Source organism: Schistocerca serialis, chromosome 7, assembly GCF_023864345.2.
Source record: "Schistocerca serialis cubense isolate TAMUIC-IGC-003099 chromosome 7, iqSchSeri2.2, whole genome shotgun sequence".
Lineage (NCBI taxonomy): Eukaryota > Metazoa > Arthropoda > Insecta > Orthoptera > Acrididae > Schistocerca > Schistocerca serialis.
In genome coordinates this window covers 370,329,945-370,357,204 of record NC_064644.1, presented here as the reverse complement: position 1 = coordinate 370,357,204, position 27,260 = coordinate 370,329,945, and the positions used below count along the sequence as shown (strand labels likewise).

At 43.4% G+C, this 27,260-nt stretch overlaps 2 protein-coding genes across 4 annotated transcripts in view; one reads left to right on the top strand and one right to left on the bottom strand.

Annotated features, from left to right (window-relative positions):
* The window catches only part of LOC126413323 (RING finger protein 141-like), a 53,957-nt gene extending 50,123 nt beyond the window's left edge, over positions 1-3,834 (bottom strand). For both annotated transcript variants that reach the window (XR_007575364.1, XM_050083229.1), the window contains exon 1: positions 3,600-3,834. Coding sequence is in view for 1 of the 2 variants with exons in the window: in XM_050083229.1 (XP_049939186.1) it covers positions 3,600-3,748 (149 nt within the window). In the remaining variant the exon portion in view is untranslated. The remainder of the gene's footprint in view (positions 1-3,599) is intronic.
* Positions 3,835-3,912: 78 nt separating this feature from the next.
* The window catches only part of LOC126413322 (ankyrin repeat and LEM domain-containing protein 2), a 147,725-nt gene continuing 124,377 nt past the window's right edge, over positions 3,913-27,260 (top strand). The window contains exons 1-4 of one of the 2 annotated variants that reach the window (XM_050083227.1): positions 3,913-4,295; positions 4,375-4,490; positions 4,570-4,895; positions 9,334-9,645. In XM_050083227.1, the coding sequence (XP_049939184.1) occupies positions 4,382-4,490; positions 4,570-4,895; positions 9,334-9,645 (747 nt within the window). In that variant the 5' untranslated portion in view covers positions 3,913-4,295; positions 4,375-4,381. Of the gene's footprint in view, positions 4,491-4,569; positions 4,896-9,333; positions 9,646-27,260 lie in introns of both variants that reach the window. The other variant, XM_050083228.1, reaches the window with a different exon arrangement.

Here is a 27,260-nt window from a genome sequence, read left to right as displayed (position 1 = left end):
TTGCAGCTGGTTCTCTACATTTCCACTTGAAGGAGGTCTTCAGTAACATCAACTTCTGAAAGAAATTTGTCTTTGTTATTCACTTCATATTTACTTTGGCATTCTTGCTTTCCACACGTGATGTCAGTTGTTCAAACTGTTCTGATAACCAATGTACCTACACTGCATGGAAATTATGGTATCTTGTGATAAAGTTAATTCACAAGTAACTGCTCATTCTTGTGATATAAGCACATGCAATGTTGCACAATTGTGGGTGAAGCAGGTGATAGACTTTGGTTTATTGGTAGAATAGTGAGGAAGTGCAATCAATCTACATCGGAGATTGCTAACAAATCACTCATGCGGTTGGCTCTAGAATATTGCTCAAGTGTGTGGGACATGTACCAGGCAGGACTACGAGGGGATATTGAACAAGTACAGAGAAAGGCAGCACGAATGGTCACAGGTTTGCTTAATCCATGGAAGAGTGCCACAGAGGTGCTGAAGAAAGTCCTGAGAAAGTCTATTAACAATGTTTCAAGAACCAGCTTTAAATGATTACTCGAAGGAATATAGTACAACCCCTATGTACCGTTCACTTAGGGCTTGTGGGGGAAGAGATTAGAATAATTTTTGCTTGCAAAGAGCCAATCAGACAATAATTCTTCCTGCACACAATACATGAATGGATCAGGAAGAAATCCTAATAATTTGTACAATGGGATGTACCCTCTGCCATGCACCTCAAAGTAGATTGCAGAGTATAGATGTAGATGTAGACCTCTTGATCTTTCTCTGTTGTAGGACATACGTGAGTCGATCAACAAGAATGAAAATTTTAAGATCAATATTCATAAGTTAGATATTCTGATGTCAATAATTTTTAAGCCTCTTCAATATGCATGCTGAGGTATCTTTCCTACATTATAACTCTCTTTTTATCAACTTCTACAGGTTTGACATTTTTTCTACTGGGAGGCATCCTGCTAATATCATCACATACAAACAAAGCCCCAGTCACATCACATTATGAACTATCTTGTCAAATCTCTCCTTGTGTGATGTTCCAACAACAGCTTTGTGTCTTTTTGCCGGTAACAATTTGCTGTCATACCAATGTCTCTTTGTAGGGTGACTTTCGAAGTGTGTTTTTTGCTCTGAAGACAGCATTTCTTAGTTCTTGAAAAGAAATTTTATGAAAATTTGTGTCTTGTAGCTACTTTTTAAGTTTTTCTCACTCTCACTGTCCATGCTTCCTTCATGTAGCCCTTTTATGTTGTTGTCTTCCTTTCCAATGTTGCAGTACTTTTCTTCCTTTGGTGATACTCTCTACCCCTCTCTTGTTGATTGATTTTAGTTTTTCCTCTTCAGCTACTAGCGTCTTCCTCCACTTCTGTCATCTCTTCTTCAAGTATGTGAAACCTGGCCACTATATTCAGTCAATACTGGAAAAAGGTCATATTTCGGAGTAAGAACAGACATGTCATATGCCTAACAAAATTAAACTTACAGAATGCTACATCTCATATTTCAGAAACAGACATAATCTGATGAGAACTGAATGTTCAGGCAGAGTTGATGATGAACATAGAAGTTCTCCATCCTGAAGGCATTGTTCCACAGCTTCAGCACCGAAAAAAGACTTACACTGATAATCATGTGACTAGAACCACATATACAAGAAGGTAGTTGACAGTCAATGTGAATGATTTACAGATGTTATGCGCAACTGTGCATGGTACCAAATTAGGCAATTTTCCTCTTTCATTGGGAAGAAAGAAAAATTAATGTTACATGCCTAACAGGAATTTTACAACATTCGTGTTTACTGTTACACCAGTCTTGATTCATGAAATTCAGGTAGCTAATTTTGCTATATTTGGAAAACACTTATGATTATCCTTCATTTCATGTGCAACTTCCACTAGTTTCTTAAAAACTGAAATACATATACCATTCCCAAAAAATTGTGAAATCTCCCAAGCAGCAGAGTGCCTACCCCTAACCAAAAACAACCCAATAAGAATATTAAAAGTAGAACTAATCATACAATGGAAAATCCAGGATGGAATGTAACAATACCAGAGAAGGAAAGTTGCTACTCACCATGTAGCGAAGATGCTGAGTAACGATAGGCACAATAAAGAGATTCACACAATTAAAGCTTTCGGCCATTAAGGCCTTTGTCAGCAGTACACACACACACACACACACACACACACACACACACACACACACACACACCTGCAGTCTCAAAGAGCTGAGACCACACTGCGAACAGCAGCACCAGTGCATGATGGACGAGTATATTGTGTAGGTTCAGTGCATGGCGGAATACCACGGTCCATCCTTACACAACCCCCAATCCCTTACCTCATGGCTCATACCCCTGTAATAGACCTATACTCGTCCATCATGCACTGGTGCTGCTGTTCGCAGTGTGGTCTCAGGAGACTGCAGAGGTGTGTGTGTATGTGTGTGTGTGTGTGTGTGTGTGTGTGTGTGTGTGTGCGTGTGTGTCTACTGCTGACAAAGGCCTTAATGGCCGAAAGCTTTATTGTGTGAATCTTTTTATTGTGCCTATCGCGACTCAGCATCTCCGCTATATGGTGAGTATCAACTTTCCTTCTCTGGTATTGTTAAAAGTAGAACTAAGGAAATTCCTGCTAAAGATAGTGGGATCAAGGATCCTACTGTGAACCAAGAAAACCTCACTAATGACATCAGAAGGAGACGACTAGTTTTCTATGGTCACCTGTACAGAATGGAGCCCACAGGTTGTCCTATAAAATGTTCAAAGTAGCCAACAAGGGTGAATCCACTGGATCCCTGTGGATCAAGCAAATGAAGCAGGGCTTTGCAGAACTTCATATTAGGCAAGACTTAGTAACTAACTGAAATATCAACAATTTATCTTTCCAGATCACACCTTCCTAACACCCTTTGCAGAAGTTAACCACAATGAAACCAGGAAACAGTCGGAGAGCAGGAAGATATAGTTCAGCAGGTAAATGAAGAAATACTGGGCGGCCGGCCGGTGTGGCCGTGCAGTTCTAGGCGCTTCAGTCTGGAACCGCATGACCACTACGGTCGCAGGTTCGAATCCTGCCTCGAGCATGGATGTGTATGATCTCCTTAGGTTAGTTAGGTTTAAGTAGGTCTAAGTTCTAGGGGACTGATGACCACAGATGTAAGTCCCATAGTGCTCAGAGCCATTTGAAATACTGGGCCAATAGAAAAACTCAAGGTACTAACCAGTAAACAGCCACTAAACTTCACTAAGAACACCATAAACGGCAGACAACAGCACAGTAAAAACATCATGCACCGTGGTATACAGACGGCCTAAACAACTTAATAATAAACACAGAAAGGTAAAAAAGAATATTTATTCCTTTCCTCCTACATATTTGAATGTTCCTTTCATATTTAAATAATGCAACACAAGGATGTTTACAATGTCTTGCAGCAATCTCTCTTATTATCCTTGTCTTCTTTTAAAAATTAATAAATGCATACATACTATGTACAGTTTGCGGGTCTCTTCGGGTGTCGTGTTTTTGAAATTGTATTTCGCTTATGTAACAACATGTCTATATGTTTAGTAATAAACTTACAGCTGATTCAGTTGTTTAATGCACTCTTGCAGATCATCGTATGAAAGCGCAGCAATTTCAGAAAGTAATCTTGCTTGTCGGCAAATGTCGTCATGAAGGTTTTCCACCGTCTGTGGAATAACGCTGTCGGTGCTATTAGACTGCCCCATCAAGAAAAATTAAAAAAATATTTTGTGACACATCGAAAACACCACCCAAACACGAAGTAAAGTTCGTATGTTTACAATCTTCACAGCGCGAGTGACATTTCTATTATAATCTTTGCATGGAAATCACCGCACGAAATATACTGTCTTTGAGTCAGTCAGCTGTCTGTTTGAATGTGCGAATCTGCCTTCGTCGGTTAGTTATGTTTCGAGAGTGCTTAATGTTGTGATATTTTAATTCGTTTGAAGTTACACTGTTAAAAATTATTGTATGTTAGTTTAGTTCTTATTTTAATTCGTCAGTTTTGGGATCTGTGTGGATGCTGTTCCGTAAATATCTGGTAACTCAGAATAGAAATGCCAGTTCATTTCTGAAAGTTTAATTTACGTTGCGCCAAGAGCGCTTTATTAAGAAACATCGGAAATTAAGATCCGTATATCCGAGCCTGTTGCAAAAATGATCTGAGACGTAAGAAGATAGTGCAAGACTCTTTCATGGTTCATGTTATATGAGAATTTGCAGTGTTTGACAACAAAATGTGCTTGGCACGTATGTGGAATTCTATGGATTCCGTTCTGATGACACTAATTATATCAAAGAAAATATTGAAATAGTAACTGTTTAACAGGAACGCAATGAGAATGCCGAATGTGGGAGAAACATCCGAAGTTACAAGCCCGAATCCGGGTGTTTTATACTACGGCGTATATGTTCCGAATGATACAAATCTTGGAGAGGACAATGGTAATAACATATTTGCGCTTCATATTGCCCGTTTTCACATTTGTTTCGTAAAAGTTTATCAGAAGTTTTCTTTTTTCAGATAAGGTTCATGTCTACACTGATAAAAGTGAAGCACTGAAACTTGTTAAAAAATATAAGAAAGCAAGATTCAAGGCATTCAGATTGAAAGAAGAAGCAGAAGAGTTTGCGGAACATGGTTCAGAATCATGTGGGACGACAGCCTCAACGCCAGAAAGAAGTGGACCAGTTGCTGAAAAGCCAAGCCCGTTCAAAGCGCCGAAACCGCAGGATCTTGTCCAGCTGAGAAAAGCAATCGAGACGGGAGCGACAGATATAGTTAAGAAAATTGTACTGGAAAATCCTCGTTACCTAATAAGCATAGGAGACACCCCTGCGATTCTGCAGGTAAGAGATGCACGTGATTGAAACGTTTGCCTCAGGGTCATTCCATGTCAGTTCAGCCAGGGGCTCCAGCTCAGTAGTCTCAGATTTGACCGAAATTCAGTACACTAATTCTACCATGTGTGGAACACTTGTGTACAAAGTGTTAGTTTCCCCTGCCAATTAGTTCCAGAATTATGACTTGTGAAAGAAGGTGGCATGACCCGGAAATTGCAACCTGCATCTGGCAATCTATCTTCAGACCCAACCTCAGGTCTTAACAACTTTGGAACTATTCCACACAGTCCAGTGAAATTTTTACAACCCAGTAACACCCATTTAGAGAACACACTCTCTGAATCAAAACACCAACAACGTATTTTGGAGGGAGAATAAAGAATTTCAAAATGTTATTAAAAAAATGTAATACGTTAAAAGGTACATATTGTAGGTGCCCTCTGTGCCAAATATAATACACTCAAAAAGGGTATAAATTTTTTTGTGGTAAGCTTAATGTGGCCTAAACACACACAGAACTCATCACGCCCTTATCAGTCACAAAAACTGAGTTACATGCACACAAAAATACAAAAATTTGAAAAATTGCCTGAAAAACATGGGTTTTCGAAGTGTGTTTTAGCACAAAAGGGACAAGTGGTATCCAAACCAAATTTCACACACTGCATAAGTAGACCATAATATAATGTGTGGCAAAATTTCAACTTGTTATTGCAAGACATTTGTGTACAATGGAAGTTGACATGTATTTGGTGATATGGCCATTGTTCACAACACAATTTTGTAAAAACATATCGTAAACTGTTCTGCCTCTTCTTATCCTGTCCCACAACTGTTTAATCACTAAGCAACAACATATAGATAGATTAACACAACCTATCATTAATGTTTACTGCACCTTAACTGCTAAAAAACAGTTGATTGTGCTTCAAACAGAAGTTCTCCCTCACTTTAGTTACTGTACTCTATACATTGAGTGGCAAATTGTACTGTCTTCCTGACACTGTGGTAGGAACTGGAACTGTCATAAGAACATGTTTGAAAGGAATCCAACACCTGTCTGCCAAATGTGGCCAATGAAATGATCTTGCTGGTCCTGCTGGTGCCATGAAGTTCACAAATACATCACCTTCTGCTTCACAGCACTCTGCAACACATCCTAAGTACCATTTGTCATCATAAACAGCAATAACATAGCAACCTGGTTGTATGTTGCCGCTTTTGCTTCTGAATCCAGAGTCAGACACTGTGAAGACACGTGTTGTGCATGAACCTATAGTTATAACCAGACAGTCTGCTCGTCTGCACATTGTCAGAGTCCACTGGAGAGAAGTGATGATGGCTCCTTGTGCATGCAACAGTTTTAATGTGTTCTAGTCTGCTTTTTTTGCATCTGTTCGACTGATTTCACCTCATCTTTCGAAACATAGAATGATTGTATGCCAGAGATATTTTTCTGTACCCAGGTAAATAATTGAAGAGGTGTTAGAATGTGACCTTCTGTAGGCTGCAGACTAGCTCGCGAAACCATGCGCTTAATGGTAGCACCAATACCATCACATACATTTTTACCATGACTTGTGGCAAAAAAAAATCCTTTCTGCATGGATCTGAAAATCATAGTAATGCGTGCATAAATTTTTGAGATTTTTACAGTTTTTGTACTGACTAGCTGCCCCATCACTGAAGTATTTCTCAAAATGTATGTGAGGCAGCTTGTTTTTCACATATGCCATGACAGTGCGAATGTGGGCATGAACTGCAATGGCATCATGAATTAATCAATCACTAAAAACGCACAGGTTCATGACAGACACCACCTGATTCACCTCTATAGTAAATCGCAAATGGCTGGAGAGTTGCTTGACTGTTGTCTCAATGATATCCTTGGATGGCATCTTGAACTATAAATGCATAATTTTCAGAAAAGTCTAGCATTACTATAATTTCATCTTGTTTCAGATTATCCTTACAAAACTAGAGATAAGCTGATTGTGCTGTTGCTGTGAAGCTGTGTGTGGTCAGTCTGTCGGTTTTTTGACAATACATTTCAACAAAATCTTCCACTGTACTTTGCTTTGTTTCAAGACTTGTGCGATCCATGTGTGTCCATTGTTTATAAGAAACAAGTTCATAGTCATCCATAAGGAGTTCACCATACAGTTTGTTATTAATATGTTCTGCAAAATTTGCCTTACCAGGACACTTTTCACACCTGTGTATCATGCACTAGTAGGAACTGATGTCACACACTAACAGCTTCATTGCACCTTTGTAATCCAGACCAGCAAACATCCGCTTACCATTTTGATGGATCTCACATACACAAACATTGTGAGTGTCCCTTGCACTTAAAGGCACAACCCATTTTGGCCAAAGATTGAAAAAAGATGATAAACCTCCTTTGATATTGGGATACTTTTCCTTGAATTCTACACATAGTTGTGATATGTTGCACAACAACAGTCTTTTTTCATCTGTACATGTACATTTCCCATTTTCACCGTTACATAGTCTTTTTTTCCGGGCATTATTCGGCTGTAGTCATTATTTTCATAAAACTCCAACACTAGCACCTTTATTTCTGAACTCAATTGCTTACCCTGAGCCTGCTGAAGTTGTGGAAGCACTCCTTTGGTTGCTTGTATTTTCCTTGCTTGCTTTACCATATCTGTAGAAACATTTAATTCCTTTGCAGTGTAGTCAATAGACCAACTGGAAGGTGTAAGGGTAAGAACAGCTACTTTTTTCTGGCGTGTGGATAAGGCACATTTTTCTTTCAAATCATGCACAATTTTGTCCAAATCAGAGCATTTCTGGCATGATTTCTGTTCCTTTGGAGCAGATAGTTCTTCCTCTTCCACCATTAGTGTGTGAGCTATTTTGTGTTTTAATTCCATTTGAGCTTCTTGTAATTTTCTTCTACCATAGCTGGACCTGTCTCTTTTTCCAACTTTATGTGTCTTCATGGGAGACAAACCAAGAGCAGTCACTGAAATATTTAATTGCTGATCTGCTGTGGTTGTAGGTGGCTGTTACTCTTCATCACTGTCATGTAAATTATCAGAATATTGTTCATTTTTTAGCAGTGTAACACACCTGGAACATAACTTTTGTCCTGGTTTCATGTTAAGTCCCATGTGCTGATTCACTTTCAATACTGATTTTATATCAATTTCTCTGAGGCTACACTTCACTGTCTTCTTATGAATCCAAAATGGATAAAAACAACTTCTTTGTAGGAAAGAATACTTAACCAGAAACACTTTCATATGATGATAACAAACACTAAATTTTTCTGGAACTGTACTTCTTGTGCCCACAAGGTGTATCCCAGATCTCCATAGCAACAAATCTTGGTCCGATTCATCCAGATCATGCAGTACAAAACGAATGCCACATTTTGTTCCATATGTTGTTTTATGACATTCAAATGCTTGTGCTCTACCAATACTGCAACTTGTTTGAACAAAAGCACCACTAGTACACTCTTCTGCCTCCACAACAGTACTGACCAGTCTTAACTAGAATCTTAAAAACATGAGTAACCTGTAATTGTTGCTTGTTTCCTTCGTTGTTCCTGCCTAACAATGACTTATTCTGTCCCTGAAAACTTCCATTGTTTAACTTTCTGTTGCCTGATGGTTCTCAACAATTGCTGCAGCTTTATCTGAAACAAGTTGTCTGCATCATCACTATTACTTGCTAAATCGTGTTAAAAGAAACATAACCAAATACATCTGTCAACTTTTATTGTACACAAATACCTTGCAATAACAAGTTGAAATTTTGCCACATATTATATTATGGTCTACTTATGCAGTGTGTGAAATTTGTCTTGGATACCACTTGTCCCTTTTGTGCTACCACGCTTCGAAAATCCATGTTTTTCAGGTAATTTTTCGAATTTTTGTGTGCATGTAACTCAATTTTTGTGACTGATACGGGAATGATGAGTTCTGTGTGTGTTTAGGCCACATTAAGCTTACCACAAAAAAATTTATACCCTTTTTGAGTGAATTATATTTGGCATAGAGGGCACCTACAATATGTACCTTTTAACGTATTACATTTTTTAAATCACATTTAGGAATTTTTTATTTTCCCTCAGAAATATGTTGTTGGTGTTTTGGTTCATAGAGTGTGTTCTCTAAGTGGATGTTACTGGGCTGTAAAAATTTCACTGGACTGTGCGGAATAGTTCCAAATGCAATTTCCGGGTCATGCCACCTTCTTTCACAAGCCATAATCTTGGAACTAATTGGCAGGGGAACTTAAAATTTTATACATGAGTGTTCCACACTTGGTAGCAATGGTGTGCTAAATCTCAGCCAAATCTGAGACTATCAGCTGGAACATTTTCTCAAATTGGTTGAATTGACATGGAATGACCCCTCAGTTTGTTTGTGTCTGTCAAACACGCTGTTTGTTTTTCTGTTCTTAGGAAGGCTCACGTTACAATGCTTTACATATCGCAGCCAAAGCTCGACGTGACGATATCTGTGAGTTCATTCTGGATACTGTTGGAGATCCTGCATTCATTTCAAGGCTTTATGGCGATGATGACATGATAAGTTGTCAATCGAGAGCTAATATTTTACTAGACCTCTATCTTAACATGCCAGACAAAGGACTAAATGAGACACCACTACATTTTGCTTCGAAGTTTGGAGCTACTGCTGTTGTTGCTAAACTTGTGTCGTATAGTGAATGTGATAAACATCCAAAGAATAAATTTTCTCAAACACCCAAAGATGTAAGTACCAAATCAGTTTTATGGGAAAGTTCTGGTAGAATATAAATAATTTAAGAGTGAAAGAGACCCTTCACTGAGTAGCAGCAGTATTGTTGTCAGTGGACACACATTAATGAGGATGAAAAATTGCTACCTTTATAGCTCGTCAAAGGTTTTCTTCTGGAAGCTAGCAAATTTTCATTCTCTTTTGGTGTGTCTGCCATTACTAAAATTATTTATAAGTATAAATTTTCTTGTGTTTATACTACTTGGTTTATTGTTTTTATAGTGGGTAAACAAATCAGGTAGCCTCTGTATTGAAGATAAAGGTTTTTGAGCAGTTTATCCTCAGGGAATTGAGGTACTGATAACTAGTTTCTTTCTTTCGTTCTTTCTTTTCCTATCTTATTGACTTGTTCGTGGATGAGATTACACTTTTTAAGATATTGTAGCGTGAAGGAGAAGTTTTCTTATTTGATTAATGAAAAAAAAAAATTTGTGTGGATGGAATTGCCATATTACAGTGCAACCAGCACCTACATGTATTACCAAGTACTATTGTTGATTAATTTATTGGACTTTGAGTACATTCATAGTAAATTCTCAAAAGTTGCCATGAATATATGAACAGGTCTGAAGCACAAGATATAGCTAAAATTTTATCAGAGTAATTGTCAAATTTACATTTATCATGCTTGTCTGAGGACTGTGTTTTCTATTTGGGTATACTGTGTTCCTAGCTCCATTTCAAAGCAAGCTCAGCCATGATAGGCAGAGTACATCATCAGGTTATTTCCTTAAAAACAATAGGAAAAAATTGATTTGGCTACTCAAAAAGGTAAATATGTCGAGAATTGTTTTCCCTGCCAATTGGCAGGAGCAATACTAAACCATTCTTGTCATGCAGTTTATGGTTTGTTACTGCCAGCTAAACAGTAATATATTTTAAAAGTGTTTAACGAAATTATTCGACACGTTATATGCTACTTCACCAACTACAGATCAGCCTGTCACCACAACATACTGTTCACATTTTACGTTCTTTCAGTCTTGTATTTGCACTTCTTTTGGTAGTTCCAGTATAGACCTTTCCACAAGTTCATAGAATCTTGCATACTCCACTTGCTGACTGAAAGAACATATAGAAGTTTTTGGCGACTAGGGAAAACGGAAAAATCATCTATAGAAAAGCATGCTCTTCAGTAAGAAAAACATGGAGTAAAGTTTTCTGAAACCAAAATTTTATCTACTATGACAAACTGTTATCCATGACTATATAGAGAAGCCATCAAAATACGTAAGCATAGTGATAATTTTAAGAGAAAAGAAGCAGCTACGAAACTCAATTATATGTGGACGGTGACTTTGCAGAATCAGTAGAGAAGTTTTTATCTGTTATAAGTGACAGTCGATAATTAAGTTTATCTGTGACAAAGATTATCTCTGTTGGTCATGTGTAAACTTGACCACACTCTCTTTACGCGATATTTATGTCACTCTTTGACATCCCACTTGTCAGGTGGCAAGACTCAGTGTCGCCAGCAACACCTCTGAAGATGTCTAGAATAGCTGTGGATGAAATATCAGGTATCTTTTAGTTTCTTTGATCATGGCCATAAAGCTCGGAAGACTCATCAGCAACTATTATAATAAACTTCCCTGCCCCTCTCCCCCCTGCCCTCTCCTGTACCCAGCCACTGTGGGCAATCCTCATGCAACTGTTTACAGTTGGCACCACTGCATAGAGCTAAAAATCTTCATGACAACTAGTGTGTGTCACCAAGTGGCACAGTTGTTTTGTCAGTTACATAAATGTACATTTCTGACAAGGGACCCTCCCCATCGCACCCCCCTCAGATTTAGTTATAAATTGGCGCAGTGGATAGGCCTTGAAAAACTGAACACAGATCAATTGAGAAAAGAGGAAGAAGTTGTGTGGAACTATGAAAAAAATAAGCAAAATATACAATCTGAGTAGTCCATGCGTAAGATAGGCAACATCAAGGATAATGTGAGATCAGGAGTGCTGTGGTCCTGTGGTTAGCGTGGGCAGCTGCGGAATGAGAGGTCCTTGGTTCAAGTCTTCCCTCGAGTGAAAATTTTACTTTCTTTATTTTCGCAAAGTTATGATCTGTCCGTTCATTCATTGACGTCTCTGTTCACTGTAATAATTTAGTGTCTGTGTTTTGCGACCGCACCGCAAAACCGTGCAATTAGTAGATGAAAGGACATGCCTCTCCAATGGGAACCGAAAACATTTGATTGCAAGGTCATAGGTCAACCGATTCCTCCACAGGAAAACACGTCTGGCATGTGTGTCACATGACAGGAATATGTTGTCGACCCATCTAACTTGTACACTTGGCGAATGGGTAAAAAGATTCTTCTACCTTTTCCGATTTAGGTTTTCTTGTGGATGTGATAATCATTCCCAAAAAAGTGATGAAAACATAACGGACGGACAGATAATAATTGTCTGAAAATAATAAATTAAACTTTTCAGTCGAGGGAAGACTTGAACCAAGGACCCCTCGTTCCACAGCTGCTCACACTAACCACGGGACCATGGCGCTCCTGAGCTCTCACTATCCTTGATGTTGGCTATATTCCGCATGGACTACTCAGTTTGTATATTTTGCTTATTTTTTTCATAGTTCCACACAACTTCTTCCTGTTTTCTCGATTGATCTGTGTTCAGTTTTTCAAGGCCTATCCACTGTGCCAACTTATAACTAAATCTGAGGGGGGTGCGATGGGGAGGTTCCCTTGTGGACATGTAATAACATTGCCAGTCTTTGCACCACTTCGAAATTGTATCATGATCTGATTGCATATTTGTGCATTTACATTGAGATAGTACTCCATTGTAGATCACTGCATCAGATTACTTGTAATGTTTGATGCTACACATTGCCCTTGATCAATGATGTAATCAAAATGTCCAGAATGCATCACCAACTAAATTACAAGGTGGTGGCTATTGTGTCACAAACACATGTTGCAATGGCATGAAAAAACATACACTGCCCATTTTGAAATTAATTTGGTTCCCGATGATAAGTAAAATAACTAACAGAACTATGGCAGGGAACTGAGGGTTTTGGGTGAGGGCAAACAAAACATAAGAATGACATACAACCAACCATCAAAAAATTAATAAAATGTACAAACCCTAACAGAAAGCATTGAAAACTGCTGTATGTAAAAGGTGTCCCTCCTAAGAGGCATCAGGCCTGTTTTCTCTGATGTTTCGGCAGGTATTTTGAGTTTCGTTTTTACATTGTATAGCTGGACGTGCCCAGACAAATACTGCTCATTGTATCTTTCATGATACACCCAGTGGTGACAGAAAGCATTAGTTTGCTTCTCATTACAAACAAAATGATTTTTAAAGCAGAATTTTACAAGTCTGTCAAATAGAGTTGTCCGAAATTAGTCTAGTGTGATGTTTGTTTTATTGATATGTATTGACAGGGACAGCTTAGTAGCTGCTGAAGTACCGATCATTATTAGATTTTTACAGTAGTGGCAAACACACTTTCTACCAACTCTAGGTGTTGCATGAAAGTTGTGATGAGATGTCCCAAAGTTCATCTCTTAGAGGCATAGTTGTTTCATGCATAAAAAGTCATTATTGGTGTGATATTTGACTGTCAAAATGGGTTCCTTCACACTAAGTACCAAATTCAGTGCAATTTGTGAACAAAAGACACTAGAAAAGAGATTTTGTAAATGTCTCTTTGGTAAAACAGAGTTGTCACTGCTCTACAGTTGACTGTTGTTTCTCCTGCAGCCATTGTCACTTAACAGTTGAATGTGGGTGACAGTGGTGCTAACTGTTTGGGGGTCTTCTTATGTCAACTCAACTACAGAATGTCTTTAGAATCATCAGGGGTGCACAAGCATGACTGACCACCAGAGATGCCTGTGAGACATCTGTGAGAAGGACTGGGAATGGAAAAGTGTAGTGAGAAAATTCCTTACAGGCATTAATACTTTCCTAACCAAGTCTTGATGTGTTTACAATCACCAAATGTTTCCACCTATTTTCATATGGCATACAGGTAACAAGAGGATTTGTAAGATGCTGTCAGCCAAAATATGAAGGAAAATTATGCACAAGATTATATCACTTATCACTTGATTGATATTGATGAAGATCGACTATTCTATGGCTGCACCTCACCAGAAGTTGTTTAAGAGGCCTTCCACCATTTGATGCAGAGCAGTGCTTTAGAATGAAAAGACTTCCTACTGCTATGATTGAACTACCCTTTGACAGTGACAACAGTGAGAATGGAGGTCGTGATCTCAAGAGCAGAGAAAGTTACGAGAACTCCATCTCTGATGACATTAAAAATTGTGGATTTCATTCTCTCACATTGAAAAAAGAAAATAAATACTAAATCACAGTGTACGTTGAAACTTCCCTGATGTCTCTTGCTCTTTATGTTTGTAATAGTATAACACTGATAAAGATTTAAATATATTGTATTTCATGTTAGACAAAACTTGAAACTCTTTGTCTTTAAATATGTCTGCTTGTGTCTGTATATGTGTGGATGGATACGTGTGTGTGTGTGTGTGTGTGCGCGAGTGTATACCCGTCCTTTTTTCCCCCTAAGGTAAGTCTTTCCGCTCCCGGGATTGGAATGACTCCTTACCCTCTCCCTTAAAACCCACATCCTTTCGTCTTTCCCTCTCCTTCCCTCTTTCCTGACGAGGCAACCGTTGGTTGCGAAAGCTAGAATTTTGTGTGTAGTTTGTGTTTGTTTGTGTATATATATAATAGAAGGAAAAATTCCACGTGGGAAAAAATATATCTGAAAACAAAGATGATGTGACTTACCAAACGAAAGCGCTGGCACGTCAATACACACACAAACATACACACAAAATTCTAGCTTTCGCAACCAACAGTTGCCTCGTCAGGAAAGAGGGAAGGAGAGGGAAAGACGAAAGGATTTGGGTTTTAAGGGAGAGGGTAAGGAGTCATTCCAATCCCGAGAGCGGAAAGACTTACCTTAGGGGGAAAAAAGGACGGGTATACACACACACACACACACACACACACACACACACACACACACACACACACACACACACACACATATACAGACACAAGCAGACATATACAGAGGCAAAGAGTTTGGGCAGAGATGTCAGTCGAGGCAGAAGTGCAGAGGCAAAGATGTTGTTGAATGACAGGTGAGGTATGAGTGGCGGCAACTTGAAATTCGCGGAGATTGAGGCCTGGTGGGTAACGGGAAGAGAGGATATATTGAAGAGCAAGTTCCCATCTCCGGAGTTCGGATAGGTTGGTGTTAGTGGGAAGTATCCAGATAACCCGGACGGTGTAACACTGTGCCAAGATGTGCTGGCAGTGCACCAAGGCATGTTTAGCCACAGGGTGATCCTCATTATCAACAAACACTGTCTGCCTGTGTCCATTCATGCGAATGGGCAGTTTGATGCTGGTCATTCCCACATAGAATGCGTCACAGTGTAGGTAGGTCAGTTGGTAGATCACGTGGGTGCTTTCACAAGTGGCTCTGCCTTTGATCTTGTACACCTTCCGGGTTACAGGACTGGAGTAGGTGGTGGTGGGAGGGTGCATGGGACAGGTTTTACACCGGGGGCGGTTACAAGGGTAGGAGCCAGAGGGTAGGGAAGGTGGTTCGGGGATTTCATGGGGATGAACTAAGAGGTTGAACTAAGAGGTCACTGTCCTACACTTGTACTCTCTGCTGGAAGTATCACTTTGCCACGAAGAAAAATGATCCTAATCCTACCCCTAATGATCCAACTCCCAAAGACACTATCCAAATTGAACCCTGCCTGGAACAGTTCCGTCCTCCATCACAGCGGGACCCACCTCCTCTTCCTCAAAATCACCCTCTCCAAACCTTCCAGGAATTTCTGACTTCCAGCCTTGCCTCTCAATCCTTCTTAAAAATCCTTAATCCTACTCCCAACATCACCACTGCTGAAGCCCAGGCTATCCGTGATCTGAAGGCTGACCGGTCCATCGTCATTCTTCCGGCGGACAAGGGTTCCACGACCGTGGTACTTGATCGTCGGGAGTATGTGGCTGAGGGACTGCGTCAGCTTTCAGACAACACCACATACAAAGTTTGCCAAGGTAATCCCATTCCTGATGTCCAGGCGGAGCTTCAAGGAATCCCCAGAACCTTAGGCCCCCTACAAAACCTTTCACCTGACTCCATCATCCTCCTGACCCCACCGACACCCCGCACCCCTACCTTCTACCTTCTTCCTAAAATTCACAAACCCAATCATCCCGGCCGCCCCATTGTAGCTGGTTACCAAGCCCCCACAGAACGTCTCTCTGCCTACGTAGATCAACACCTTCAACCCATTACGTGCAGTCTCCCATCCTTCATCAAAGACACCAACCACTTTCTCGAATGCCTGGAATCCTTACCCAATCCGTTATCCCCAGAAACCATCCTTGTAACCATTGATGCCACTTCCTTATACACAAATATCCCGCACGTTCAGGGCCTCGCTGCGATGGAGCACTTCCTTTCACGCCGATCACCTGCCACCCTACCTAAAACCTCTTTCCTCATTACCTTAGCCAGCTTCATCCGGACCCACAACTTCTTCACTTTTAAAGACCAGACATACCAACAATTAAAGGGAACAGCCATGGGTACCAGGATGGCCCCTTCGTACGCCAACCTATTCATGGGTCGCTTAGAGGAAGCCTTCTTGGTTACCCAGGCCTGCCAACCCAAAGTTTGGTACAGATTTATTGATGACATCTTCATGATCTGGACTGACAGTGAAGAACAACTCCAGAATTTCCTCTCCAACCTCAACTCCTTTGGTTCCATCAGATTCACCAGGTCTTACTCCAAATCCCATGCCACTTTCCTTGACGTTGACCTCCACCTGTCCAATGGCCAGGTTCACACGTCCGTCCACATCAAACCCACAAACAAGCAACAGTACCTCCATTATGACAGCTGCCACCCATTCCACATCAAACGGTCCCTTCCCTACAGCCTATGTCTTCGTGGCAAACGAATCTGCTCCAGTTCGGAATCCCTGAACCATTACACCAACAACCTGACAACAGCTTTCGCATCCCGCAACTACCCTCCCGACCTGGTACAGAAGCAAATAACCAGAGCCACTTCCTCATCCTCTCAAACTCAGAACCTCCCACAGAAGAACCATAAAAGTGCCCCACTTGTGACAGGATACTTTCCGGGACTGGATCAGATTCTGAATGTGGCTCTCCAGCAGGGATACGACTTCCTCAAATCCTGCCCTGAAATGAAATCCATGCTTCATGAAATCCTCCCCACTCCACCAAGAGTGTCTTTCCGCCGTCCACCTAACCTTCATAACCTCTTGGTTCATCCCTATGAAATCCCCAAACCACCTTCCCTACCCTCTGGCTCCTACCCTTGTAACCGCCCCCCGGTGTAAAACCTGTCCCATGCACCCTCCCACCACCACCTACTCCAGTCCTGTAACCCGGAAGGTGTACACGATCAAAGGCAGAGCCACGTGTGAAAGCACCCACGTGATCTACCAGCTGACCTGCCTACACTGTGACGCATTCTATGTGGGAATGACCAGCAACAAACTGTCAATTCGCATGAATGGACACAGGCAGACAGTGTTTGTTGGTAATGAGGATCACCCTGTGGCTAAACATGCCGTGGTGCACAGCCAGCACATCTTGGCACAGTGTTACACCATCCGCGTTATCTGGGTACTTCCCACTAACACCAACCTATCTGAACGCCGGAGATGGGAACTTGCTCTTCAATATATCCTCTCTTCCCGTTACCCACCTGGCCTCAATCTCCGCTAATTTCAAGTTGCCGCCACTCATATCTCACCTGTATTTCAATAACATCTTGGCCTCTGCACTTCCGCCTCGACTGACATCTCTGCCCAAACTCTTTGCCTCTGTATATGTCTGCTTGTGTCTGTATATGTGTGGATGGATATGTGTGTGTGTGTGTGCGAGTGTATACCCGTCCTTTTTTCCCCCTAAGGTAAGTCTTTCCGCTCCCGGGATTCGAATGACTCCTTACCCTCTCCCTTAAAACCCACATCCTTTCGTCTTTCCCTCTCCTTCCCTCTTTCCTGATGAGGCAACAGTTTGTTGCGAAAGCTTGAATTTTGTGTGTATGTTTGTGTTTGTTTGTGTGTCTGTCGACCTGCCAGCACTTTCATTTGGTAAGTCACATCATCTTTGTTTATATATATATATATAAATCAAATTTTGTGAAATTATTTGTCGAAAAGTAAGAAATAAAACGGAGTAGAGAAACGTTTGACACACCTTCGATCGAGGCTCGAATTGGTGTACAGCAAATGAGGTGCCTATTGAGAAATTAAAATTCAATGTTTAATGTTTAATCTTAGAATTTGAAAGAGTGCTAGATGATATTTGTCTGGTTGATTAATTGCACATTGCAGTCTGCTGTTGTGTGGTCTTGACATATTTTTATCGTCTACGCCCAAAGGTGTAAAAAAGTTCCAACAATTTTTCAGTCTCAAAAATGTTTTAGTGAAGTAGCCTCCAAATAGTGGGAAAGGGAATGTGTGTGCATAAGAAGTCATGTCTCACACATCAGTGCTGTGGTCCTAATTTTTTTGCTCTCTCACTTTTTATGTTAAAAAAAGTACATGATTTCAAGTGTCATTCAAAGGCAAGTCAAATTTTTATGTAATCTTTTTTCTTACTTACTTTCAGAAAAGTGATTTCATGAAACATTCAACCAATTTCTTTACTTTTTTAATTTTTTTCTGTGAATCCTTTTTCTCTGCGCTGCAGTATTTCGTAGTGAGCAAGTTACTCTATCAAGAAGTATCAGATTACTTATGTAATTCACAAATCTGAATGGGAACTGTTATTAAAATTAATGTTATATTTAGCTTACAGGAATTTAATTGCATTTCGCAACAGTGAGTTCAGGGTCAGCAAAGTTTGGATTTTTTAGCTTGGGTTGGTCATCACCATCTTTCCTTTACTACACTCTGCTCTAGGCATGCTTTAGCAACAACTGTTTGTCATACTGGTGACATTGTGTGTCACAAAGAGAAAGAATATGAAGAAGTTTGTACTATTTGTGTTGTGGATGTTACACTTAGTCCTAGCACCACTTTTGCCTCCGTTCTGTTTCAGTAATCCAGTGATGTGAATGTGGAAGTACAAAATCAGTTGCTTTGGACCCATGTCGTCATAGATGGTACGAAGTACAGATGCATAATCACCAGTCTCAGTGAACTGATGGCCACCACCACCACTCATGATATTTTAATCACGTAGCACATAATAAGTGAATACAGTGTTGCCAAGCATGCTCTCATCAGCAGGTCATCAAAGTCTGAATCAAAATACACTATTGCTGCGGCTGGGTGGCACCCGTGGGGAGGGCCCTTGGTCGGAGTAGGTGTCATCAGGGCGGATGACCCGCAATGAAGCGTGGTACATCATCTCTCGCTGGCGGCCAGCCGCCAGCAGTCTCTAAGCGTTCTCGGGCTCAATTTAATGCTGAAAAGTACGATCCGAAAACGTTCCCCTCTCTGGCCACGCCGTGGGAGGAACGTAAGTCTCAGGATGGCAGTAGCAATTATTCGCCCCGATTCTTAGTTTGTACGAGAGCTGATGGGGAGTCTTTTCTCTCCACAAAGCCTCAGTTTTTCGTCGAGCATTTAGAGGACAAGTTTGGGGAGGTGGAGGGCTTGTCAAAAATGCGCTCTGGATCGGTCCTGATCCAAACGGCATCCTCTGCCCAGTCACGACGGTTACTTGCTTGTGACAAGTTGGGGGATGTTGCTGTTACGATCACACCGCATAAGAGTTTAAATATGGTCCAGGGAGTTATTTACCATAAGGACCTTCTTTTGCAGTCTGATGACGAGCTGCGCGCCAACTTAGAGCGCAGAGGTGTACATTTCGTCCGGCGCGTTCATCGGGGTCCGAAGGAAAATCATATAGCTACCGGTGCCTTCATCTTGGCCTTCGAGGGTGATAAGTTACCGGAATAGGTCAAGGTGATGGTCTACCGATGTGACGTCAGGCCCTATATTCCTCCCCCGATGCGGTGCTTCAAGTGCTGGAAGTTTGGCCATATGTCTTCCCGCTGCACTTCCAGCCTCACATGTCGAGATTGCGGACGCCCGTCTCATCCCGATACTCCATGTGCCCCGCCTCCCATCTGTGTCAACTGCGGGGAGCACCATTCACCTTGCTCGCCAGACTGCAGAATCTTCCAGAAAGAACGCAAAATCATGGAATATAAGACCCTGGACCGACTGACTTATACTGAGGCCAAACGGAAATACGACCGATTACATCCCGTGCGAATGACGTCATCCTACGCCGCCGCTACAACACCTGTGCTCGCCCCATCAGTTTCAAGACTTCCGGCCGGATCGCTGAGTGGTACAACTCCTCCTGCCCCCTTGCCAGTGGGGGGCTCTACCCACCGGGTTGCTCCTGCGCCACCTACCTCAGGGGCAACACCATCCCCCCCATCAGGGACGTCCGTCCCTGCTTCTAAGCCGGAGAAGTGTCCAACTTCTTCGGCTTCTCACGCTCGCAAGGGGTCCCTCGGGTCCCTCCCTTCCCAGGTTTCCACCAGTGGGAAGGCTGACGACCGACAGTGGCGTAAGTGCCCGCAGTCAGCTGGTCGACGGGCTTCACGATCCTCCTTAGTCCCGGAGACTGAATCGGTGAAGCCCTCCCAGCCAGTTAAACCCAAGGAGCAGCGTGAGAAATCAAAGAAGAGGAGCTCTAAGCCCAAGGAACTCGCAGTGGCAGCCACCCCACCGCCACCTTCCAGCTCTGCGTCTGAGGACGAGGTGGCGATCCTGGCGTCCGCTGAGGACCTAGATCTCGCCGGTCCCTCAGACGCCATGGATAGCACTAGCACGGGTGCTCAATCGGAGGCAGCAGGTGACCCAGCGGCGTAATCTGCCTTCCCCGTCCCGTCACGCCTTTCTCCGCCATGGACAATACCATCCTCCAGTGGAACTGCAGCGGTTTCTTCCACCATCTAGCTGAGCTCCGCCAGCTTATCAGCCTTCATCCTTTCCTTTGCATTGCTCTGCAGGAAACTTGGTTTCCGGCAATGCGAACCCCCACCTTCCGTGGCTATCGGGGTTATTATAAGAACCGAGCAGCTTATGAAAGGGTGTCTGGTGGCGTCTGCATATATGTCCTTCACACTCTGCACAGCGAGTCTATCCCTCTCCAGACGCCTTTAGAGGCTGTCGCTGTACGCGTGTGGACGCCACAGGCTATTACCGTCTGCAGTCTTTACCTTCCACCGGATGGTGATGTCTCGCAGCATGTCCTGGCTGTACTGGTCGCCCAATTGCCGCCACCTTTCTTGCTATTGGGCGACTTCAACACCCATAACCCTCTGTGGGGTGGGTCAGTGGCCACAGGTCGAGGCGCCATCGTTGAGCATTTCTTGTCGCAGCTCGATCTCTCGCTGTTAAATGATGGTGCCTTCACACACTTCAGTGTGGCGCATGGCACCTACTCCGCCATTGACCTTTCCATCTGTAGCCATAGCCTCTTACCGTCTGTCCAATGGAGTGTGCATGACGACCTGTGTGGTAGTGACCACTTTCCGCTCTTTTTGTCACTACCACAGCGTCACTCTTCTGGGCGCCCTAGCAGATGGGCTATGAATAAGGCTGACTGGGATTTGTTCTCCTCCACTGCCGCTTTTGAGCCTCTCTCTACTGATGACATTGATGCGGTGGTTCAATCGGTCACCACCGGCATCGTTACTGCCGCCGCGTCTGCCATTCCCCGTTCTTCTGGGTCCCCTCGGCGGAAGGCTGTGCCTTGGTAGTCCCCTGAGATCGCTGAAGCGATTAAAGATCGCCGGTGGGCGCTCCAGCGTCACAAGCGACATCCCTCCTTAGCCCACCTTATCGCCTTCAAACGGCTGTGTGCGCGGGCCCGCCTCCTCATCCGCCAAGGCAAGAAGGAGTGCTGGGAGCGGTATGTGTCCACCATTGGCCTCCATGTCACTCCCTCGCAGGTCTGGGCCAAGATTCGACGCGTCTACGGCTACCGGACCCCTGCCAGCGTCCCTGCACTCTCACTGAATGGAGCCGTTTGTACTGACTCCGACGTCATTGCAAATCGCTTAGCAGAGCATTTTGCTTTGAGTTCCGCTTCTGCGAATTACCCCCAGGCCTTCCGCTCCATTAAAGTGCGGATGGAACGTCGGAGCCTTTCGTTTCGCACCAACCACCCGGAATCTTACAATGCTCCATTCAGTGAGTGGGAATTTCGCAGTGCCCTAGCTGCTTGCCCTGATACCGCTCCTGGGCTAGATGGCATCCACTGTCAGATGCTGAAACACCTTTCAGTGGCCTGCCAGCGGCGCCTTCTCGATCTTTACAACCGTCTTTGGGTCGAGGGGGAGTTTCCGTCGCAATGGCGGGAAGGCATTGTCATCCCCGTTTTGAAACCTGGAAAGACCCCTCTGGAGGTGGACAGCTACCGTCCCATTAGCCTCACCAACGTTCTTTGCAAGTTGCTTGAACGGATGGTGAGCCGGCGCTTGCATTGGGTACTGGAGTCTCGGGGCCTTCTGGCTCCGTCTCAGGGTGGGTTCCGTAGAGGCCGCTCCGCCACCGACAATCTGGTGAGCCTGGAGTCGGCCATCCGTACTGCTTTTGCCCGCCGTCAGCACCTGGTCGCTGTCTTTTTCGACATGCAGAAGGCGTACGATACGACATGGCGTCATCACATTCTTTCTACACTTCATGGATGGGGCCTTCGGGGTCCTCTGCCGATTTTTATCCACAATTTTCTGTCGTGTCGTACCTTCCGCGTGCAAGTTGCGGCCTCGTATAGTTCCTCCCACGTCCAGGAGAACGGTGTGCCACAGGGCTCTGTTTTAAGTGTCTGTTTGTTTTTAATAGCCATTAACGGGCTTGCTGCGGCCGTGGGAAATTCTGTCTCTGCTTCCCTGTATGCTGACGACTTCTGCATTTATTACAGCTCTACTGGCATTGCAGCTGTTGAACGTCAGCTACAGGGCGCTATCTGTAAGGCGCAGTCTTGGGCTGTAGCGCATGGGTTTCAGTTTTCGGCAGCCAAGACCCGCGTTATGCATTTCTGCCGGCGCCAAACAGTCCATCCTGAGCCGCAGCTTTATATTGCCGACGAACTCCTTGCTGTGGTGGAGACCCACAGGTTTTTGGGGGTGGTTTTCGATGCCCGGTTGACTTGGCTGCCTCATATACGGCGGCTTAAAGAGACGTGTTGGCGGCATCTAAACGCTCTGAGATGCTTGAGCCACACCCGCTGGGGCGCCGACCGCTCTACCCTGTTGCGGCTCTACCAGGCGTTAATCCAGTCCCGTCTGGATTATGGGAGCCTGGCTTATGGCTCAGCATCCACATCTGCGTTACGGGTGCTGGACCCAATTCTCCACAGCGGGATACGCCTTGCCACTGGTGCTTTCCGCACCAGCCCTGTGGACAGTGTACTAGTGGAGGCAGGTGTACCTCCACTGCGGTTCCGACGCCAACGTTTGCTGGCCGCTTATGCTGCCCATGTTCTAAGCTCGCCCGGGCATCCAAACTATCGTCTCCTGTTCCTGCTGTCGGTCGTCCGTATGCCAGAACGTCGACCCCGGTCTGGTTGTACAATAGCGGTCCGCGTCAAAGAGCTTCTCTCTGGGCTTCAGGGTTTCACTGTTCCACCTCCTTTCCGGGCTACTTTGCATACACCCCCATGGTGTGTTCGTCGCCCTTGCCTTCGGCTCGACTTGGCACAGGGCCCTAAGGACTCAGTCCCTCCAGAGGCCTTCCGCCGCCGCTTTTATTCCCTCCTGGCCACGTATCAGGGCTCTGGTGTTGTTTACACTGACGGTTCGATGGTTGCTGGTCGTGTCGGATATGCGTTCACTCTAGGGGACCATTCCGAACAACGTTCCTTGCCGGATGGCTGCAGCGTTTACACTGCTGAACTGGTCGCCATCTTTCGTGCCCTAGAGTATATCTGCTCCTGCTCAGGTGAGTCCTTCGTTATCTGTAGCGATTCCCTGAGCGGTTTACGAGCTCTCGACCAGTGTTTCCCTCGTTCTCGTCTGGTGATGGCTATCCAAGAGTCTCTACATACTCTTGCCCGTTGCGGCCGCTCTGTGGTCTTTGTGTGGACACCTGGTCATGTCGTTATCCCGGGTAACGAACATGTTGACCGCCTGGCGAAAGAGGCCACCAGTAAGCCATCTCTGGACATTGGCCTCCCAGAGACTGATTTGCGGGCGGTCTTCCGCCGCAAAATCTTGGCGCTATGGGACGATGAATGGCGCGAACTGACAATGCGCAATAAACTCCGTGCTGTCAAGGAGACGACGGCTGTGTGGCAGTCATCCCTGCGAGCCACTCGCAGGGACTCAGTAGTTCTTTGCCGGCTCCACATTGGCCACTCCCGGCTGACACACAGTTATTTACTGCGCCGGGAGGACCCTCCTCTATGTCGCTGTGGGGCGGCTTTGACAGTGGCCCACATTTTGATGGCCTGCCTCCTTTTAGCTGTGGTCAGGCAGACATTTGCGCTGCCTGCTACGCGCCCTGCCCTTTTAGCAGACGACTCCACTATGACTGACTTAGTTTTACGTTTTATTCGGGCAGGGTGATTTTATCATTTAATCTGAGTGTTTCTGTTTTCTCTTATTGTTTTGTGTTGATTCTGGCCTTTGGCCTATGATTTTAAACTGCTTTTTTAATGTGTTTCTAAGTGGTTGGCTTTTCCTTTTTTATTTCTATGGTCGGCCAACCACCGTCACACTCTGTGTGGTTTTAGTTCGTTTTGTCTTTTCTTTGTCTCAGTTTCTCTTGTTCTCTATCGTCTGTGATCTATTCTGTTCCTCGTTTTTATTCTCTGTGGGTGTTCTTTGTATTTGGAAAAAGGGGCCGATGACCGTAGCAGTCTGGTCCCTTTAATCCCCAAAACCAACCAACCAAAATACACTGAGAAGCTAGTACACACAAAGAAGTTCTGTGATCACACACTGCTGTAACTGTTGTGCAACCCCATAACACTTTGTTGGGAAGATCAAATGATGTACAGATAACTCAGTAAAACTTTCAGGATCTGTCCATTTTCCGACTGACTCGTCTGTTGGCGGTGCCCGTCGTGAGTGATCGTGGGAAATTACAGTGCAGAACAGCTGATTTGTATAGCTATGAGGTTGCAATATGTTTTTTTTTTAAGATTATGGAGGAAAAATAAATATTTGACGTAATGAACATCTTAATACTAGGTGTTAGAGAACAATAAAACTGAATTTTTGGAGAAAAGCACTTTTTCTGGGCACAATACACAAACACGTAAAAAATTATTTAATACTGAATTATCATTTTCTGATTTTACCACATTTTTTGTGTTTTTGTTGACGTACAGTGCCTGACAAAGAACTGAACCCTCCCAAAAGGAAAGGAGGTAACTCAGTGAAACTTCATGGTCTGATTGAGTACAAAATAAAGCCAAATTTTCAAAGAACTTTGCAGTATGAGTCCAGTTACCAGTATGATGGTGCACCTCCTCTGGCCTGCATTCCTGCACTGATTCAGTTGGAAAGGGTATCCCCTATGACAAGCTAGCCCAAAACCTATTTTAGCTGCTCCTTGATAGCCGCGATACTGGCAGTAAGAGTTGACATCCGAGCCAGTCCTGCTATTTTGGACAGATCTGAGGGTCTTGCTGCCCAAGGAAGCACCTGAGCATCATGCAGGTAGTTCATGGAGACATTTTTCAATTGTGGGCGGGCATTGTCCTGTGGAAAAATGGCACCAAGCCACTGTTGCATGAGACTAACACATGAGGACACTGTGTCAGTAACGTGCCATTACTCTGTTAGAGTTCCCTCATCACTACCAGCCATGACCTGAGGTGAACCTGATGGCTCCCCACACCATGATGCCAGGATAACACCACTGTGTCTCTCCCAAATCATTGGAAGAATGAAACCTTTCCTCAATCACCACCACTGACAGTGGGGTAATGCAGAACTGTGATTCAAGGCAGAATGCAATATGATGCCGTTCCTCAGCAGTCCATCTTTCCTAGTCATGGTACCACTCTAAATGCAGCAGTTTGTGTTGTGTTTACAGCAGCCTAGGCAAGAGACAGTAATTTTCTAGTCCAGTTGCTGCTAGGCTCTGACCAACAGTGCAGGGTGGTGCAGAATGTTGCAGGGGGTCCATTACTTATTCTCGGATGGCAGGTGCAGATCTGAGGAGATTATAATGTGCTTGGTGCGCTGTACAGAGTGTGTCCCTTGTGGCAGTTAGACTTGATTGACCGGAGCTTTGATATCAAGTATGACTGCCCTCTTGTTCCCTTGCAGTCCAACATCAGGCCACTGTCACATCTCAGTGCCCCACAGATCTGGATGTTGCACGATTCAGACAGATGGACAAACAGAGACCCACAATAAGGTCCCTTTCAAACACTCTAATGTACTGATAATGCTGACTCACACATGTATGTGCACCTCCATGTCCTCCACAGTGACCACGAAACATCTGACACTGTTCACACTCTGTATGTACCCCACTAGGCCTAGTGGCAACACTAAACATGAACAACACTAATGCACTCTTGGTGGTCGTTCTACCTGTCGCAAAGAATTGCTACTCTAATCATTTACATTCCCACTGAAGGTGAGTTCATGTATGATGTTACTTTGACATCCAACCATGTCTTGTGGGTGCTTCACTTTTTTGTCATGGTCAATGTATACTGAAGAACTCCACACACAAATAAACAGAAAATAGTGTAAAATGACTTCAGGAATCGCATTTTAACCATTAGCTGTTTTATTTAATCTATATATCATCTATCGTTTTCGATCATGGGCCCTCATCAGTGGATGAAGGTAAAACAGATCAGTTAAAAACATATCCCAGTTTCCTTTAAGCTGATACAATGTCAATGTTGTCACAGTGAAGCCGTTCAAACTGCTACCATAACCCATCACTGAAATACTAATGAACGTATCTCACCTTACATCCAGTGATGATGGTCTATGACCAAAACCAGTAGGTGATAGGTTAAATAAAGTGGCTGGTGGTTAAAATGCATTTCGTGAAGTATTTAATGGGTGTGTTGGTTCTCACCTGATGGAAATATTAAACATAAAATGATGCTGTTAGCTTCCAAGTAAACGTAGACCTCTGGCTAGTAATGGTGGTTATCACTGAAACAGCCTGTTTTTGGTCACATCAGTTTTTTTTGAAAACTCCAGTTTACCTGACTTTTAAAAACTGCTCAAAATAACTGCTTTCTGAAATAACAAATTTTTTATTTTTTTTAATTGCTGTTATTTCCAGTAACAAACATAGACATCAGAGACTGAAAAATTCTAAGACTCCCTCCGACTTGCGTCATGTTTCAAGACACACAAAATAAAGATATCAAATAAAATAGGTAAATAAAAGAAAACTTAATCTACTGTTCACTGCTTTTCTCAAAAAATAGTGAGAGTTTGAATGGTGCAAGAAAATTACTACTGATTCTAATTTTTTGAAACTGCCGAAACATGATATTGTTAGCAGTGCTCATACCACTATTCGAGCATTGTAAGTAGTCATTGATAAAG